The 16,701-nt window shown below is 38.6% G+C and overlaps 1 protein-coding gene across 2 annotated transcripts in view; it reads right to left on the bottom strand.

Moving 5' to 3' along the window:
• The window catches only part of CCDC157 (coiled-coil domain containing 157), a 186,453-nt gene that overhangs the window by 112,534 nt on the left and 57,218 nt on the right, over window positions 1-16,701 (bottom strand). For both annotated transcript variants that reach the window (XM_053702205.1, XM_053702206.1), the window contains exon 8: window positions 5,818-5,980. In XM_053702205.1, coding sequence (XP_053558180.1) covers window positions 5,818-5,980 — 163 coding nt within the window. The remainder of the gene's footprint in view (window positions 1-5,817; window positions 5,981-16,701) is intronic.

Genomic DNA, 16,701 nt, shown 5'->3' with positions numbered 1-16,701 from the left:
AACCGACGGGAGAGAATACCAGTCACATGTATTGCCTCACACTGAGTTCCTTAGTGATGGCTTTGATATGACTGAATGGCATCTTACAAGAGCCCCAGTGTCTGCGTTTAACTGTCCTAAAGGACTCCCTAAAACTCTGAGGGAATCTACCTGTAAGCCTCTGATAAGAAGGCTAAATCCAATGAGGAATAATAAAAATAAAGTGCCCAACTTGCTTCTGAGTCACCTTTCCACCCGAAGAATAAAGTTAGCACTTACCGCATTATCTCCTGTCGGACAGTAAGGCAGTTCCCATGTGTGCGACGTCCTCTCCCTCACATGGACCTGTAAATTAAAGCGAAAAGTCTGAGTAATATCCCTCAGATTTTCTTTGGTAAGGACAGCAAACAATTACATGGGAGGCGCAGTGAGAATTATGTCTCACAAGTTCCCATTGCTTTAAAGCCACCACATGCTCTCCTGTAGAGACTGATATGGACTATGGCTACACCCTAGAACAAAGTCGCACTCTCTGGCACCACTTTAAAAATAATAAACTCTTGATTGAAGAATCTAATCTAACACCTCACTTTAGCTCTTCCTATCACTAACGTAGGCAAAGAGAATGACTGGGGTGGGAGGGAAGGGAGGAGCTATATATAGCAGCTCTGCTGTGGTGCTCTTTGCCTCCTCCTGCTGACCAGGAGGTGAATATCCCACAAGGATGAAATCCGTGGACTCGTCGTGTATAAAGAAATACAATACTAATTTTGTTACAATATTACACATACACATATTCTTGTCTAACATCATCATATTTCTAAATCATCGATCTGTTATGAAACTACACAGAACGATATATTTACTAATGCCATGAACAATATGTATAAAACAACAAAATAATAAAACCATTCTAGATAAAATTCCCTCATAAGTTAGAGCACAAATTCCTAAAAATGTATTTTTTATTTCATATATGATTATTTACTACAGGACAGGGTGTATCTATTACGGAAATACATAATATATGAGATATACATACATTGATATGATCTAGCATATATTGATAAGATTTTAGTTATTAAAAGCTGCAAGTTCAATATTCTCATTCAAAACATATGGTGACAATGACTGCATTTTCCAAATCCAATAAGTTTCTCTTTGTCTAAGCCTTATAAATCTATTTGTACCACAAGATCTAGGAATAGACTCAATAGGGATAATCTTTAAAGCATCTATCTCAGAGCCATGATAACAAAATACATGTCTCGGTACACTATGTTTTAAAAAAGTATTTTTAATATTTCTTAGGTGCTCCCCCCATCTTTTTTGATAGGTCTAGAGGTTCTACCTGTATATTGAAGTCCACATAAACATTATAGAATATAAACCACAAAAGAAGAATCACATGTGATTCTAGATTTGATACTGAATGTTTCTTGACATGTGATTCTTCTTTTGAAAACACTATGCGCATATATATTTGGCATTTTGGCAACTCTTTTGATACTATTGTAGCACTTTTTACTAATAGCGTATATGCATTGTATTATTGGTTACGATGTTACTATTTCTGTCCAATCTAAGTAGTAGTAAGACTCCATCCCCCTTTATTCTTGACATGTGCACTAGTTGGTTGAACACGCCGAGGAAGTCAGGTATTTAAGTTCACTTGTATTTGTATTTTTTATCACCTGATGAAACAGTCATGTACTGAGAAATGAGTTGTGAATAAATAGTTTTTATTATACATAACCTGTGAGCCTTCGTTTATCCTCTGTCTGCACTTTGAGGTATACTGGAATTCCCTAACTTACCGTGCTCTGATCCTGAGCTACTCCGGTAATGGTGCTGTGTGCGGTATATCATTAGTGGAGTTGTACCGCCCTTATCAGAGGTGCCGAGACCAGTGGAGGGGTTGGGGCGGTCTGAGAGTGGCTAGCTGGATTGCGAGTTAGCTGAACAACTCAGAGTTCAGCCTGCCCCATTTGCACTGTTGAGTGCAATGAATTTGTGAGTATTTTGTTTATACTCTAGTAATTTGTGGAAGATTACTGAGATATACTTCACCATTGGAGCGCCCTCTTTTATCTATTTTTAGATTTCTCTACCCACTTGTTTTTGTGAATCACGTATGATCATTGGAAGAGGAGCTGCTATGTGTAGTTGGACACATTCTATTTTTTAACTGTATCATACATATATATTGATATCACTTATTTTTGATGTCTATAACACATCTTTAATATTTATCTTATATTAATTAGAGGTAGTAATTAGAGTTATTGGGACATGTATTAACACTTACAACAATAGTCCAAGAGCGCCAAAGGCAAAAGGAATAGTCTGATAAATTAAGTAAAAAATAAGTTAAAAATGGTCAAACATTTATTAACAAATCATAATTATTAACATGGATCCATGTGTACTACATATATACATATACAAACTAAAAAGATTGAATTTTTGAACATAAAAACGATGTAAATGTAAAAGAAATATCATATGAGGTCTCTCCAAAATAGGGAGATCAACAGATACGGAGATCAACAATGGGAGTTAAAAAACTTGCAGTAAAGAAATATTGCATCTACTAAATGTGTCCAATAATTGTATTATATCCAATGGACGTATCCAATAGATGTGTCCTGGTAGTAAAGACTTTCAATAAGGTAAATCCATAAGAAAAAATCCAGTACTGAAAACTAGTGAAGTCCAAACGAAAATTATGTGAATTCCGTGATAATATATATATATATATATATATATATATATATATATATATATATATATATATATATATATATATATATATATATATATAGTGAAAAAATTAAAAATGTAAAAATTATGAAAAAAACTGTAAAAAACAAAAATAAAAATATAAAAAAATATATATATATATATATAAAAAATATAAAAAATATAAAAAAATTGAAGAAGTGAAAAATGTGGAAAAAAACAATGTGTTATAAATTTGTGAATAAGTACAATGAAATAAGAAATAGGTGTAATCCAAATTGAATGTTAATAAGTGATCCTCCTTATAAGTGTTTGCTTATAGGTGAAAGTCTTGAGAAAGGCCTGATATAGAGGCCGAAACGCGTTGACAATTTGGTGAGCATTATTTTAATATCATTTATATTTGGAAACGTTATTGCACTATGTTATATTTTGTTATTCACAGGAACTACTAGGAAATTATTGAAAGGATACCAGAAGGAAAAACTTCCACTACTCACACGGATATATACAAGACATTCACCTATAAGGAAACACTTATAAGGAGGATCACTTATTAACATTCAATTTCAATTTGGATTACACCTATTTCTTATTTCATTGTACTTATTCACAAATTTATAACACATTGTTTTTTTCCACATTTTTTCACTTCTTCAATTTTTTTATATTTTTTATATATTTTTTTATATATATATATATATATATATATTTTTTTTTAATATTTTTATTTTTTACAGTTTTTTTCATAATTTTTACATTTTTAATTTTTTCACCATATATATATATATATATATATATATATATATATATATATATATATATTTTATCACGGAATTCACATAATTTTCGTTTGGACTTCACTAGTTTTCAGTACTGGATTTTTTCTTATGGATTTATCTTATTGAAAGTCTTACTACCAGGACACATCTATTGGATACGTCCATTGGATATAATACAATTATTGGACACATTTAGTAGATGCAATATTTCTTTACTGCAAGTTTTTTTAACTCCCATTGTTGATCTCCGTATCTGTTGATCTCCCTATTTTGGAGAGACCTCATATGATATTTCTTTTACATTTACATCGTTTTTATATTCGAAAATTCAATCTTTTTAGTTTGTATATGTATATATGAAGTACACATGGATCCATGTTAATAATTATGATTTGTTAATAAATGTTTGACCATTTTTAACTTATTTTTACTTAATTTATCAGACTATTCCTTTTGCCTTTGGCGCTCTTGGACTATTGTTGTATTTGTATTTCTAATTAGGGTAAGCTAGGTACCCTATTATCCAGGAGCTTTAAGGAATTAGGTTGGGCGCTGGAAGACATTCTAAAAGTATTAACACTTACGAAGGTATTATCCCTGGTAATTTTTGTTTGGTAGCTGATAACATTACCACCTATATTGGCGCAACTAGTCATTTTGGGGTTTTATTCCCAATCTATTTTGGTTCCTCAGGAGTAGGAGATTTAATTTCAGATACCTCTGACTCTGAAAGCTCACCTTTATATGCAACCGAGGTTAGATAATCCTCAGAAAGATGAGACAAACTAGCCAACTCAGACTGAATAGAGGAGATAACACCCAAGACAGTGGAACTATGCTTAACCTTTCTCTTACGTTTCCCAGAGATAGGCAAACGGTTTAATGCAGCTCATACCGCAGCTTGAAGCTGTGAAGTAAAATCTGCTGGCAAAAAATTACCTCCAGTCAGAGATAAAGATGCACCGTGGGGCACTGCCTGTGTCAGGGTTAAAGGGGGACTGTGGATGCATAATAGGCATCTCATGGATAACAGAGTCCTGAAAAGTAGAGGGCTCAGAGCGCATAAATGTACCAGGGGATAAACCAGATTTAGACCCCTTCTTGGTCTTTAACACAGAACATAAGCAGACAGAACAGAATTGTGCAAGCGGGCAAACCCTAGTCTCCTCACAATATAAACATGCATTTTTTACAGTGATCGCTGAAACAGAACCCTCTGAGGGGTTAATATCAGAATCTTCAATAGCAGGTAAAAGGTCTCAATATCGTTAGTGCAACAAAAATAAATTTTAAACTTTAGCGTGGCACCTCTACCCTCAGCCTTGGCTGAGGTATTCACCACCTCCTAGTTATACAGGCGTGACCGGAATGAAGTTGGATCTCTCCCAATGCCTGCAGCGAAATCTGTATGCTGATCGCTACTCAGGAGCAAACTTCCGACCAGCCTTAGTGAAAAACTGCGCCCTTGTCACATGGTGCGCATCTAGAGACCGCCTCAGCTAGAAGAGAAACCGGGGCGAAGCTGAATTTTAACTGTGTAGCGGTATAATGGCCCCAGTGGGAACTTTTTCCCAAACTGTCCTGCATCGTCTATCTGCTTATTTATGAGCCCTACCAAAAAAACCTTACACACTTGCTCCGGGTAGCAAGAAGCTAAGCAGCACACATAGATTGGCCCCAACTGCTCAATAAAATAACCTTCTATTATAAAAGGTATTAAATGTCCCCATATCCTGAAGAGAAATAAAAGTATCACACTGTGAACTGTTTACTTAAATGTCCCCATAACCTCAGGGAATTTGCAGCCCGACTAGGCATAATCCCTCAAAGTAATATAAAGGTCTTACCTTCCAGGATCAAAGCTGTGGAGCAGGCACAGTCATCTCAAGGTCTGACAGTCTCACCAAACACATCTGGCAGGGACCTGAAGAGAAGGAGAAAACAGTGTAAAGTGGAAAGTACCCATTAATGGACTAAAATTTTCTTCTAACACTTCTCTGCCATCCACCTATAGTGACGAAAGGCAAAGAATGACTGGGGAGATAGGAGACGTGGGAGGGATATTTATAGCCTTTGGCTGGGGTGTCTTTGCCTCCTCCTGGTGGACAGGTGTTGATATTCCCAACAGTAATGAATGGACTCTCCCTGCCTTTGGAAAGAAATATAATTTTGGAAATATGGTTCCCTGACTCCGGGAATTTGTCAAGCCTTGATGTGTCACATCATTTTGGCTGTAACAAGGTTGCATTTAGTTTATTTAGTTACACACATCAGAACATGCTTGCAGTACCAACCCGCTCCTCCTATCTCTTACTCTCAAACACTGGAACTGAATGTAACTCTGGATAAGACACAAGTAGTTTCTCGCGATCACATAGTTCCTGGATGGATTCCTGCAGTTCTCTCAATGTCTTGTCCATCTCAGCCACTGACTCCTCCAGGCTCTGCTTCTCCTTCTGTAAGCGTATTACCAAACCCTAAAGACATAGAACACAAAGCACAGAGTTATTCATAAACATACAAGAAACAATCATGTTTAAAATGTAGTAATACAGTTTTTGAAGAACTTATGAATAGCAGAGGCAAACACATGAATAGAATTCTAAAAGGATGACTAAAGTCAAAATTAGACTTTTAGAATTCAGATAGCACACACACTTTTAAACAACTTTCCAATTCACTTCCTTTATCTAAATATGCACAATCATTTTATATGCACAGTTTCTGAGGCACCAACTCCTACTGAGCATGTGCAAAATTCACAGAATATATGTATATGCATTTTGTGATTGGCTGATGGCTGTCGCATAATGCAATGGGAAGGAAAATGAAACTATGAAAAATCCACTACTCGTGAAATTCAAACTAACGGCTAGATTTAGAGTTTGGCGTTAGCCGTGAAAACCAGCGTTAGAGGCTCCTAACGCTGGTTTTAGGCTACCGCCGGTATTTGGAGTCAGTGATTAAAGGGTCTAACGCTCACTTTTCAGCCGCGACTTTTCCATACCGCAGATCCCCCTACGCCATTTGCGTATCCTATCTTTTCAATGGGATCTTTCTAACGCTGGTATTTAGAGTAGTTTCTGAAGTGAGCGTTAGAGCTCTAACGACAAAACTCCAGCCGCCGGAAAATAGCAGGAGTTAAGAGCTTTCTGGGCTAACGCCGGTTCATAAAGCTCTTAACCCCTTAATGACCACAGCACTTTTCCATTTTCTGTCCGTTTGGGACCAAGGCTATTTTTACATTTTTGCGGTGTTTGTGTTTAGCTGTAATTTTCTTCTTACTCATTTACTGTACCCACACATATTATATACCGTTTTTCTCGCCATTAAATGGACTTTCAAAATATACCATTATTTTCATCATATCTTATAATTTACTATAAAAAATATTATAAAATATGAGGAAAAAATGGAAAAAAACACACTTTTTCTAACTTTGACCCCCAAAATCTGTTACACATCTACAACCACCAAAAAACACCCATGCTAAATAGTTTCTAAATTTTGTCCTGAGTTTAGAAATACCCAATGTTTACATGTTCTTTGCTTTTTTTGCAAGTTATAGGGCCATAAATACAAGTAGCACTTTGCCATTTCCAAACCACTTTTTTTCAAAATTAGCGCTAGTTACATTGGGACACTAATATCTTTCAGGAATCTCTGAATATCCATTGACATGTATATATTTTTTTTTAGAAGACATCCCAAAGTATTGATCTAGGCCCATTTTGGTATATTTCATGCCACCATTTCACCGCCGAATGCGATCAAATAAAAAATGTTTTTTACTTTTTCACAAATTTTTTCACAAACTTTAGGTTTCTCACTGAAATTATTTACAAACAACTCATGAAATTATGGAATAAATGGTTGTAAATGCTTCTCTGGGATCCCCTTTGTTCATAAATAGCAGACATATATGGCTTTGGCTTTGCTTTTTGGTAATTAGAAGGCTGCTAAATGCCACTGCGCACCACACGTGTATTATGCCCAGCAGTGAATGGGTTAATTAGGGAGCATGTAGGGAGCTTCTAGGGTTAATTTTAGCTCTAGTGTAGTGTAGTAGACAACCCCAAGTATTGATCTAGGCCCATTTTGGTATATTTCATGCCACCATTTCACCGCCAAAAGCAATCAAATAAAAAAAAATTGTTCACTTTTTCAAACTTTAGGTTTTTCACTAAAATTATTTACAAACAGCTTGTGCAATTATGGCACAAATGGTTTTAAATGCTTCTCTGGGATCCCCTTTGTTCAGAAATAGCAGACATATATGGCTTTGGCGTTGCTTTTTGGTAATTATAAGGCCGCTAAATGCTGCTGCGCATCACATGTGTATTATGGCCAGCAGTGAAGGGGTTAATTAGGTAGTTTGTAGGGAGCTTGCAGGGTTAATTTTAGCTTTAGTGTAGAGATCAGACTCCCACCTGACACATCCCACCCCCTGATCCCTCCCAAACAGCACTCTTCCCTCCCCCACCCCACAATTGTCCCCGCCATCTTAAGTACTGGCAGAAAGTCTGCCAGTACTAAAATAAAAGGTATAAAAAAAAAATAATAATTTTTTTAAGCATATTTACATATGCTGCTATGTAGGGTCCCCCCTTAGCCCCCAACCTCCCTGATCCCCCCAAAATAGCTCCCTAACCCTCCCCCTCTGCCTTATTGGGGCCATCTTGGGTACTGGCAGCTGTCTGCCAGTACCCAGTTTGCAAATAAAAATGTTTTTTTTTTATTTTTTATGATTTGTTTCTGTAGTGTAGCTTCCCCCCCACAGTCCAATACCCCACCAGCCAAACCGATCACCAAAATAAACATATTAACCCCTTTGATCCCCACTTCTAACAAAAAAACTTTCTGTAGCGTAGTGGTTCCCACCCGCTCCCTCCCCGTGCACGCGCCCGCCCGGCCTCCCCGTGCACGCGCCCGCCCGGCCTCCCCGTGCACGTGCGCGCGTCCGTGCGCGACCCCCCGGTCGTCCCCGCCCCCGATCCCGCCCCCCTCCGCATCACAAAGGCCATCGATGGCCGCCACCCACCTCCCACACCGGCTCCCACCCACCAACGAACGTAGCCGTTAATGTCCGGTGCAGAGAGGGCCACAGAGTGGCTCTCTCTGCACCGGATGGCTACAAATGGTTATTGCAGGATGCCTCGATATCGAGGCATCACTGCAATAACCGGAAAGCAGCTGGAAGCGAGCAGGATCGCTTCCAGCTGCTTTCCACACCGAGGACGTGCAGGGTACGTCCTCAGGCGTTAACTGACTTTTTTTTGAGGACGTACCCTGCACGTCCTCGGTCATTAAGGGGTTAACTACTGTACCCTAAAGTACACTAACACCCATAAACTACCTATGTACCCCTAAATCGAGGTCCCCCCACATCGCCGCCACTCGATTAAAATTTTTTAACCCCTAATCTGCCGACCGCCACCTACGTTATACTTATGTACCCCTAATCTGCTGCCCCTAACACCGCTGACCCCTGTATTACATTTATTAACCCCTAACCTGCCCCCCACAACGTCGCCGCCAGCTACTTACAATAATTAACCCCTAATCTGCCGACCGCAAAGCGCCGCCACCTACGTTATCCTTATGTACCCTAATCTGCTTCCCCTAACACCGCCGACCCCTATATTATATTTATTAACCCCTAATCTGCCCCCCTCAACGTCGCCGACACCTGCCTACACTTATTAACCCCTAATCTGCCGAGCAGACCTGAGCGCTACTATAATAAAGTAATTAACCCCTAATCCGCCTCACTAACCCTATCATAAATAGTATTAACCCCTAATCTGCCCTCCCTAACATCGCAGACACCTACCTTCAATTATTAACCCCTAATCTGCCGACCGGAGCTCACCGCTATTGTAATAAATGGATTAACCCCTAAAGCTAAGTCTAACCCTAACACTAACACCCCCCTAACTTAAATATAATTTAAATCTAACGAAATAAATTAACTCTTATTAAATAAATTATTCCTATTTAAAGCTAAATACTTACCTGTAAAATAAATCCTAATATAGCTACAATATAAATTATAATTATATTATAGCTATTTTAGGATTAATATTTATTTTACAGGCAACTTTGTAATTATTTTAACCAGGTACAATAGCTATTAAATAGTTAAGAACTATTTAATAGTTACCTAGTTAAAATAATAACAAATTTACCTGTAAAATAAATCCTAACCTAAGTTATAATTAAACCTAACACTACCCTATCAATAAATTAATTAAATAAACTACCTACAATTACCTACAATTAACCTAACACTACACTATCAATAAATAAATTAAATACAAATGCTACAAATAACTACAATTACATAAACTAAAGTACAAAAAATAAAAAAGAACTAAGTTACAAAAAATAAAAAAATATTTACAAACATAAGAAAAATATTACAACAATTTTAAACTAATTACACCTACTCTAAGCCCCCTAATAAAATAACAAAGACCCCCAAAATAAAAAAATGCCCTACCCTATTCTAAATTAATTGAGTTAAAAGCTCTTTTACCTTACCAGCCCTGAACAGGGCCCTTTGCGGGGCATGCCCCAAGAAAATCAGCTCTTTTGCCTGTAAAAAAAAACATACAATACCCCCCCCAACATTACAACCCACCACCCACATACCCCTAATCTAACCCAAACCCCCCTTAAATAAACCTAACACTAAGCCCCTGAAGATCTTCCTACCTTGTCTTCACCATCCAGGCATCACCGATCCGTCCTGGCATCCGGTGCTGAAGAGGTCCAGAAGAGGCTCCAAAGTCTTCCTCCTATCCGGCAAGAAGAGGACATCCGGACCGGCAAACATCTTCTCCAAGCGGCATCTTCGATCTTCTTCCATCCGGTGCGGAGCGGGTCCATCTTGAAGCAGCCGACGCGGATCCATCCTCTTCTTCCGGCGTCTCCCGACGAATGACGGTTCCTCTAAGGGACGTCATCCAAGATGGCGTCCCTCGAATTCCGATTGGCTGATAGGATTCTATCAGCCAATCGGAATTAAGGTAGGAATATTCTGATTGGCTGATGGAATCAGCCAATCAGAATCAAGTTCAATCCTATTGGCTGATCCAATCAGCCAATCAGATTGAGCTCGCATTCTATTGGCTGTTCCGATCAGCCAATAGAATGCGAGCTCAATCTGATTGGCTGATTGGATCAGCCAATAGGATTGAACTTGATTCTGATTGGCTGATTCCATCAGCCAATCAGAATATTCCTACCTTAATTCCGATTGGCTGATAGAATCCTATCAGCCAATCGGAATTCGAGGGACGCCATCTTGGATGACGTCATTTAAAGGAACCGTCATTCGTTGTTCAGTCGTCGGCCAGGATGGATGTTCCGTGGTGGAGGTCTTCAGGATGCTGCCGCTTCGCTCCGGATGGATGCCGCTTGGATGAAGACTTCAATCGGATGGAAGAACTCTTCTGCCCCGCTTGGATGAAGACTTCAGCTGGATCATGGACCTCTTCAGCCCCCCGCTTGGGCTTGGATCAGGACATCGGAGGAGCTCTTCTGAACCGATCGGTGAACCTGGTATGGTGAAGACAAGGTAGGAAGATCTTCAGGGGCTTAGTGTTAGGTTTATTTAAGGGGGGTTTGGGTTAGATTAGGGGTATGTGGGTGGTGGGTTGTAATGTTTGGGGGGGGGGTATTGTATGTTTTTTTTTACAGGCAAAATAGCTGATTTTCTTGGGGCATGCCCCGCAAAGGGCCCTGTTCAGGGCTGGTAAGGTAAAAGAGCTTTTAAATGTATTAATTTAGAATAGGGTAGGGCATTTTTTTATTTTGGGGGTCTTTGTTATTTTATTAGGGGGCTTAGAGTAGGTGTAATTAGTTTAAAATTGTTGTAATATTTTTCTTATGTTTGTAAATATTTTTTTATTTTTTGTAACTTAGTTCTTTTTTATTTTTTGTACTTTAGTTAGTTTATGTAATTGTAGTTATTTGTAGGAATTGTATTTAATTTATTTATTGATAGTGTAGTGTTAGGTTAATTGTAGGTAATTGTAGGTAGTTTATTTAATTAATTTATTGATAGGGTAGTGTTAGGTTTAATTATAACTTAGGTTAGGACTTATTTTACAGGTAATTTTGTTATTATTTTAACTAGGTAACTATTAAATAGTTCTTAACTATTTAATAGCTATTGTACCTAGTTAAAATAATTACCAAGTTGCCTGTAAAATAAATATTAATCCTAAAATAGCTACAATGTAATTATAATTTATATTGTAGTTATATTAGGATTTTTTTTTACAGGTAAGTATTTAGATTTAAATAGGAATAAGTTATTTAATAAGAGTTAATTAATTTCGTTAGATTTAAATTATATTTAACTTAGGGGGGTGTTAGTGTTAGGGTTAGACTTAGCTTTAGGGGTTAATACATTTATTAGAATAGCGGTGAGCTCCGGTCGTCAGATTAGGGGTTAATAATTGAAGTTAGGTGTCAGCGATGTTAGGGAGGGCAGATTAGGGGTTAATACTATTTAATATAGGGTTAGTGAGGCGGATTAGGGGTTAATAACTTTATTAAAGAAGCGCTCAGGTCCGCTCGGCAGATTAGGGGTTAATAAGTGTAGGCAGGTGTCGGCGACGTTGTGGGGGGCAGGTTAGGGGTTAATAAATATAATATAGGGGTCGGCGGTGTTAGGGGCAGCAGATTAGGGGTACATAAGGATAACGTAGGTGGCGGCGCTTTGCGGTCGGAAGATTAGGGGTTAATTATTGTAGGTAGCTGGCGGCGACGTTGTGGGGGGCAGGTTAGGGGTTAATAAATATAATATAGGGGTCGGCGGTGTTAGGGGCAGCAGATTAGGGGTACATAGGGATAATGTAAGTAGCGGCGGTTTACGGAGCGGCAGATTAGGGGTTAATAATATAATGCAGGGGTCAGCGATAGCGGGGGCGGCAGATTAGGGGTTAATAAGTGTAAGGGTAGGGGTGTTTAGACTCGGGGTACATGTTAGAGTGTTAGGTGCAGACATAGGAAGTGTTTCCCCATAGGAAACAATGGGGCTGCGTTAGGAGCTGAACGCTGCTTTTTTGCAGGTGTTAGGTTTTTTTTCAGCTCAAACAGCCCCATTGTTTCCTATGGGAGAATCGTGCACGAGCACGTTTTTGAGGCTGGCCGCGTCCGTAAGCAACTCTGGTATCGAGAGTTGCATTTGCGGTAAAAATGCTCTACGCTCCTTTTTTGGAGCCTAACGCAGCATTTTTTGGAACTCTCGATACCAGAGTTAATTTTATGGTGCGGCCAGAAAAAAGCCTGCGGAGCGTTAACAGCCCATCTACCGCCAAACTCCAAATCTAGGCCTAAGTGTCTAATAAAGTATCTAAGAAGATAAATGAACCATTTGAGTTACAGTCTCCGGTTATATTATATATATATATATAAATATATATATATATATATATATATATATATATATATATATGTGTGTGTGTGTATATGTGTATGTGTGTATATATATATATATATACACACATATATATGAAAAAGTTGAGATTACAACTAATGAGGAGCAGTAAGGCATTCACAGTCAGTCTATAAAGTTACAAATTGTAACTATCACAAACTCTCACAACCCTATTCTTGTGCTGTCTTAATGCCTGTCACGAATTAGAGCCAAGATAACAGGGTAAGCTAATATAAAGCCATTACTAACCATTCAGACAAAATATTGACAGAGAATCTATTTAATAAATTCTGATCTCATATCAGAAGACTGTCCCTAGCAACACCATTTCGATGAAGCATATTCTCAGTAAACCTTTTAATAGTTATATGGCTGACATATCATGACTTAGATCAGAAGCCCAAGCATTCCCTTTAAGAAGGTAAATGACAAAAACGTGAGAGCTCAATCAGAAGCATATACAAACCTACCCTCGCCATTAACCCTATCTTTTAAGTTTCCGAATTGTACAGCTCTATCTCCCCCCACACAATTCCTTCTATGGCTGTATCTATATCTACCTTTGATTTGGTAGAATGCAATACTTATAACACTCATCTGCTGGAGCATGCCTAGAAACAAATAAGCTCTGTCGAAATACAATGCCTGTGTTTCTAATGCTAAACACTGTAAAGGGGGGTGGGGTGGATCAGACTACTCTAGACAGCATGGCTATGTAACTAAATTTGCTCATTTTTGAAAATTTTAAAATACTTGCCAGAAATTTTTAATTTTTTTTTAATGCAAACTATTTTTACTTAATTAGCCCTTTTAGGATATGCGCAGATCTCAACATATTTTATGGCACTTTAAATTATATGGCTGAAAGTTCATATCAGCAGCAAGTAGCCATGTACTTTCAATCCCTTTGAATAGGTTACACATATAGTTAAATGCAAGCAATGGTGCATTAATAAATAATAAAAGACTTTATCTCCATCGTTGAGACTAACCCACGTCATGTGTAAATGAGCTGCTGTGTTGCACTGATACAAACAATTACTTTGCCACATATATCAGGTCCCTCAAGGGGAAGTGCAAAGCAAAATTAATAATAAATGTACATTTTTAAAAACAATTTACTTTTATGGAGCATTTAAATTTCTTGTTAATTTAATGGCTATGGCAGCGACTGTCAGATTTGTTTCATCAGAGCAATAATGGTTTAATAGATCAACTCCTTTTCAGAAGTTCTACAAATGTTACTTTACTGCTTACATGTGCCTTATGGCAATAATAACTAGTCACAATCACAAGATGGGTCATCCCTGGTTGATATGGTAATAATCATCACATCTATGAAACTAGCATTAATATCCATGCTGTCTTTGGTATTCCATCACCTATTGTATGTCTGTGCTGACTTGCAGGAAGCAATCCCCAGATACCAGCAAGTGTTTCAGGTAAATAAATAATCTGTATTACTGCCATCCATATTTCTAAACTTGTGTAAGGGAGCGCTCAGACACGGCTGCCGATTAATCCAAACAACTGCAGTGGCCTTCACGTAGTGAATCCTTCCTCCAATGAAACGTAGTAACGTGATGACGTAGTACTCACTCTTCAGCTGGTGCGAGGACGGGAGCGTTCCACCTCCGCTCCAATTATGAACAGCAACACAGAAAGTCAGCGCACCCAGCACAAAAGGGAGACTCAGGCAGCAGGAACATGTAGAAATGTGATTTATTGCAATGTTTGTTAAATCCACATTACAAAGCTTATCAACGTGTAATGGCTGGCAGCACCAGTCAGGGAATAAACAGGCCTGTTTATTCCCTGACTGGTGCTGCCAGCCATTACACGTTGATAAGCTTTGTAATGTGGATTTAACAAACATTGCAATAAATCACATTTCTACATGTTCCTGCTGCCTGAGTCTCCCTTTTGTGCTGGGTGCGCTGACTTTCTGTGTTGCCATCCATATTTCTATACTTGTCCTTTTGTCAATAAAACGGCACCAGACGTAATTGTTAGCACTCTCACAAAATCATCCTTTAAACAGCAAACATACTAAATGTTGTTGATGGAGCAGTACCGATACAGTTGTGGCTAGACCATAGCTGACAGCACAAAACTCTTGGCTACTGTATTGTATTGCTATTGTGCAAATGTGCTTACATGATGAATTTGCAGCATGACAAATTAGCTTTAAAAACATAATTTATGCTTACCTGATAAATTCCTTTCTTCTGTTGTGTGATCAGTCCACGGGTCATCATTACTTCTGGGATATAACTCCTCCCCAACAGGAAATGCAAGAGGATTCACCCAGCAGAGCTGCATATAGCTCCTCCCCTCTACGTCAGTCCCAGTCATTCGACCAAGAATCAACGAGAAAGGAGTAACCAAGGGTGAAGTGGTGACTGGAGTATAATTTAAAAGATATTTACCTGCCTTAAAACAGGGCGGGCCGTGGACTGATCACACAACAGAAGAAAGGAATTTATCAGGTAAGCATAAATTATGTTTTCTTCTGTTATGTGTGATCAGTCCACGGGTCATCATTACTTCTGGGATACCAATACCAAAGCAAAAGTACACGGATGACGGGAGGGATAGGCAGGCTCATTATACAGAAGGAACCACTGCCTGAAGAACCTTTCTCCCAAAAATAGCCTCCGAAGAAGCAAAAGTGTCAAATTTGTAAAATTTGGAAAAAGTATGAAGCGAAGACCAAGTTGCAGCCTTGCAAATCTGTTCAACAGAGGCCTCATTCTTAAAGGCCCAAGTGGAAGCCACAGCTCTAGTGGAGTGAGCTGTAATTCTTTCAGGAGGCTGCTGTCCAGCAGTCTCATAGGCTAAACGTATTATGCTACGAAGCCAAAAAGAGAGAGAGGTAGCAGAAGCTTTTTGACCTCTCCTCTGTCCAGAATAAACGACAAACAGGGAAGAAGTTTGGCGAAAATCTTTAGTTGCCTGCAAGTAGAACTTGAGGGCACGAACTACATCCAGATTGTGTAGAAGACGTTCCTTCTTTGAAGAAGGATTTGGACACAAGGATGGAACAACAATCTCTTGATTGATATTCCTGTTAGTGACTACCTTAGGTAAGAACCCAGGTTTAGTACGCAGAACTACCTTGTCTGAGTGAAAAATCAGATAAGGAGAATCACAATGTAAAGCTGATAACTCAGAGACTCTTCGAGCCGAGGAAATAGCCATTAAAAACAGAACTTTCCAAGATAACAATTTTATATCAATGGAATGAAGGGGTTCAAACGGAACACCCTGTAAAACGTTAAGAACTAAGTTTAAACTCCATGGCGGAGCAACAGCTTTAAACACAGGCTTGATCCTAGCTAAAGCCTGACAAAAGGCCTGGACGTCTGGATTTTCTGACAGACGCCTGTGTAACAAGATGGACAGAGCTGAAATCTGTCCCTTTAATGAACTAGCTGATAAACCCTTTTCTAAACCTTCTTGTAGAAAGGACAATATCCTAGGGATCCTAACCTTACTCCAGGAGTAACGTTTGGATTCGCACCAGTATAGGTATTTACGCCATATTTTATGGTAAATCTTTCTGGTAACAGGCTTCCTAGCCTGTATCAGGGTATCAATAACCGACTCAGAAAAACCACGTTTTGATAAAATCAAGCGTTCAATTTCCAAGCAGTCAGCTTCAGAGAAGTTAGATTTTGATGTTTGAATGGACCCTGTATCAGAAGGTCCTGTCTTAGAGGTAGAGACCAAGGCGGACAGGATGAC

Source organism: Bombina bombina, chromosome 2 (assembly GCF_027579735.1).
Source record: "Bombina bombina isolate aBomBom1 chromosome 2, aBomBom1.pri, whole genome shotgun sequence".
NCBI lineage: Eukaryota > Metazoa > Chordata > Amphibia > Anura > Bombinatoridae > Bombina > Bombina bombina.
This window is presented reverse-complemented; position numbering and strand designations above follow the sequence as displayed.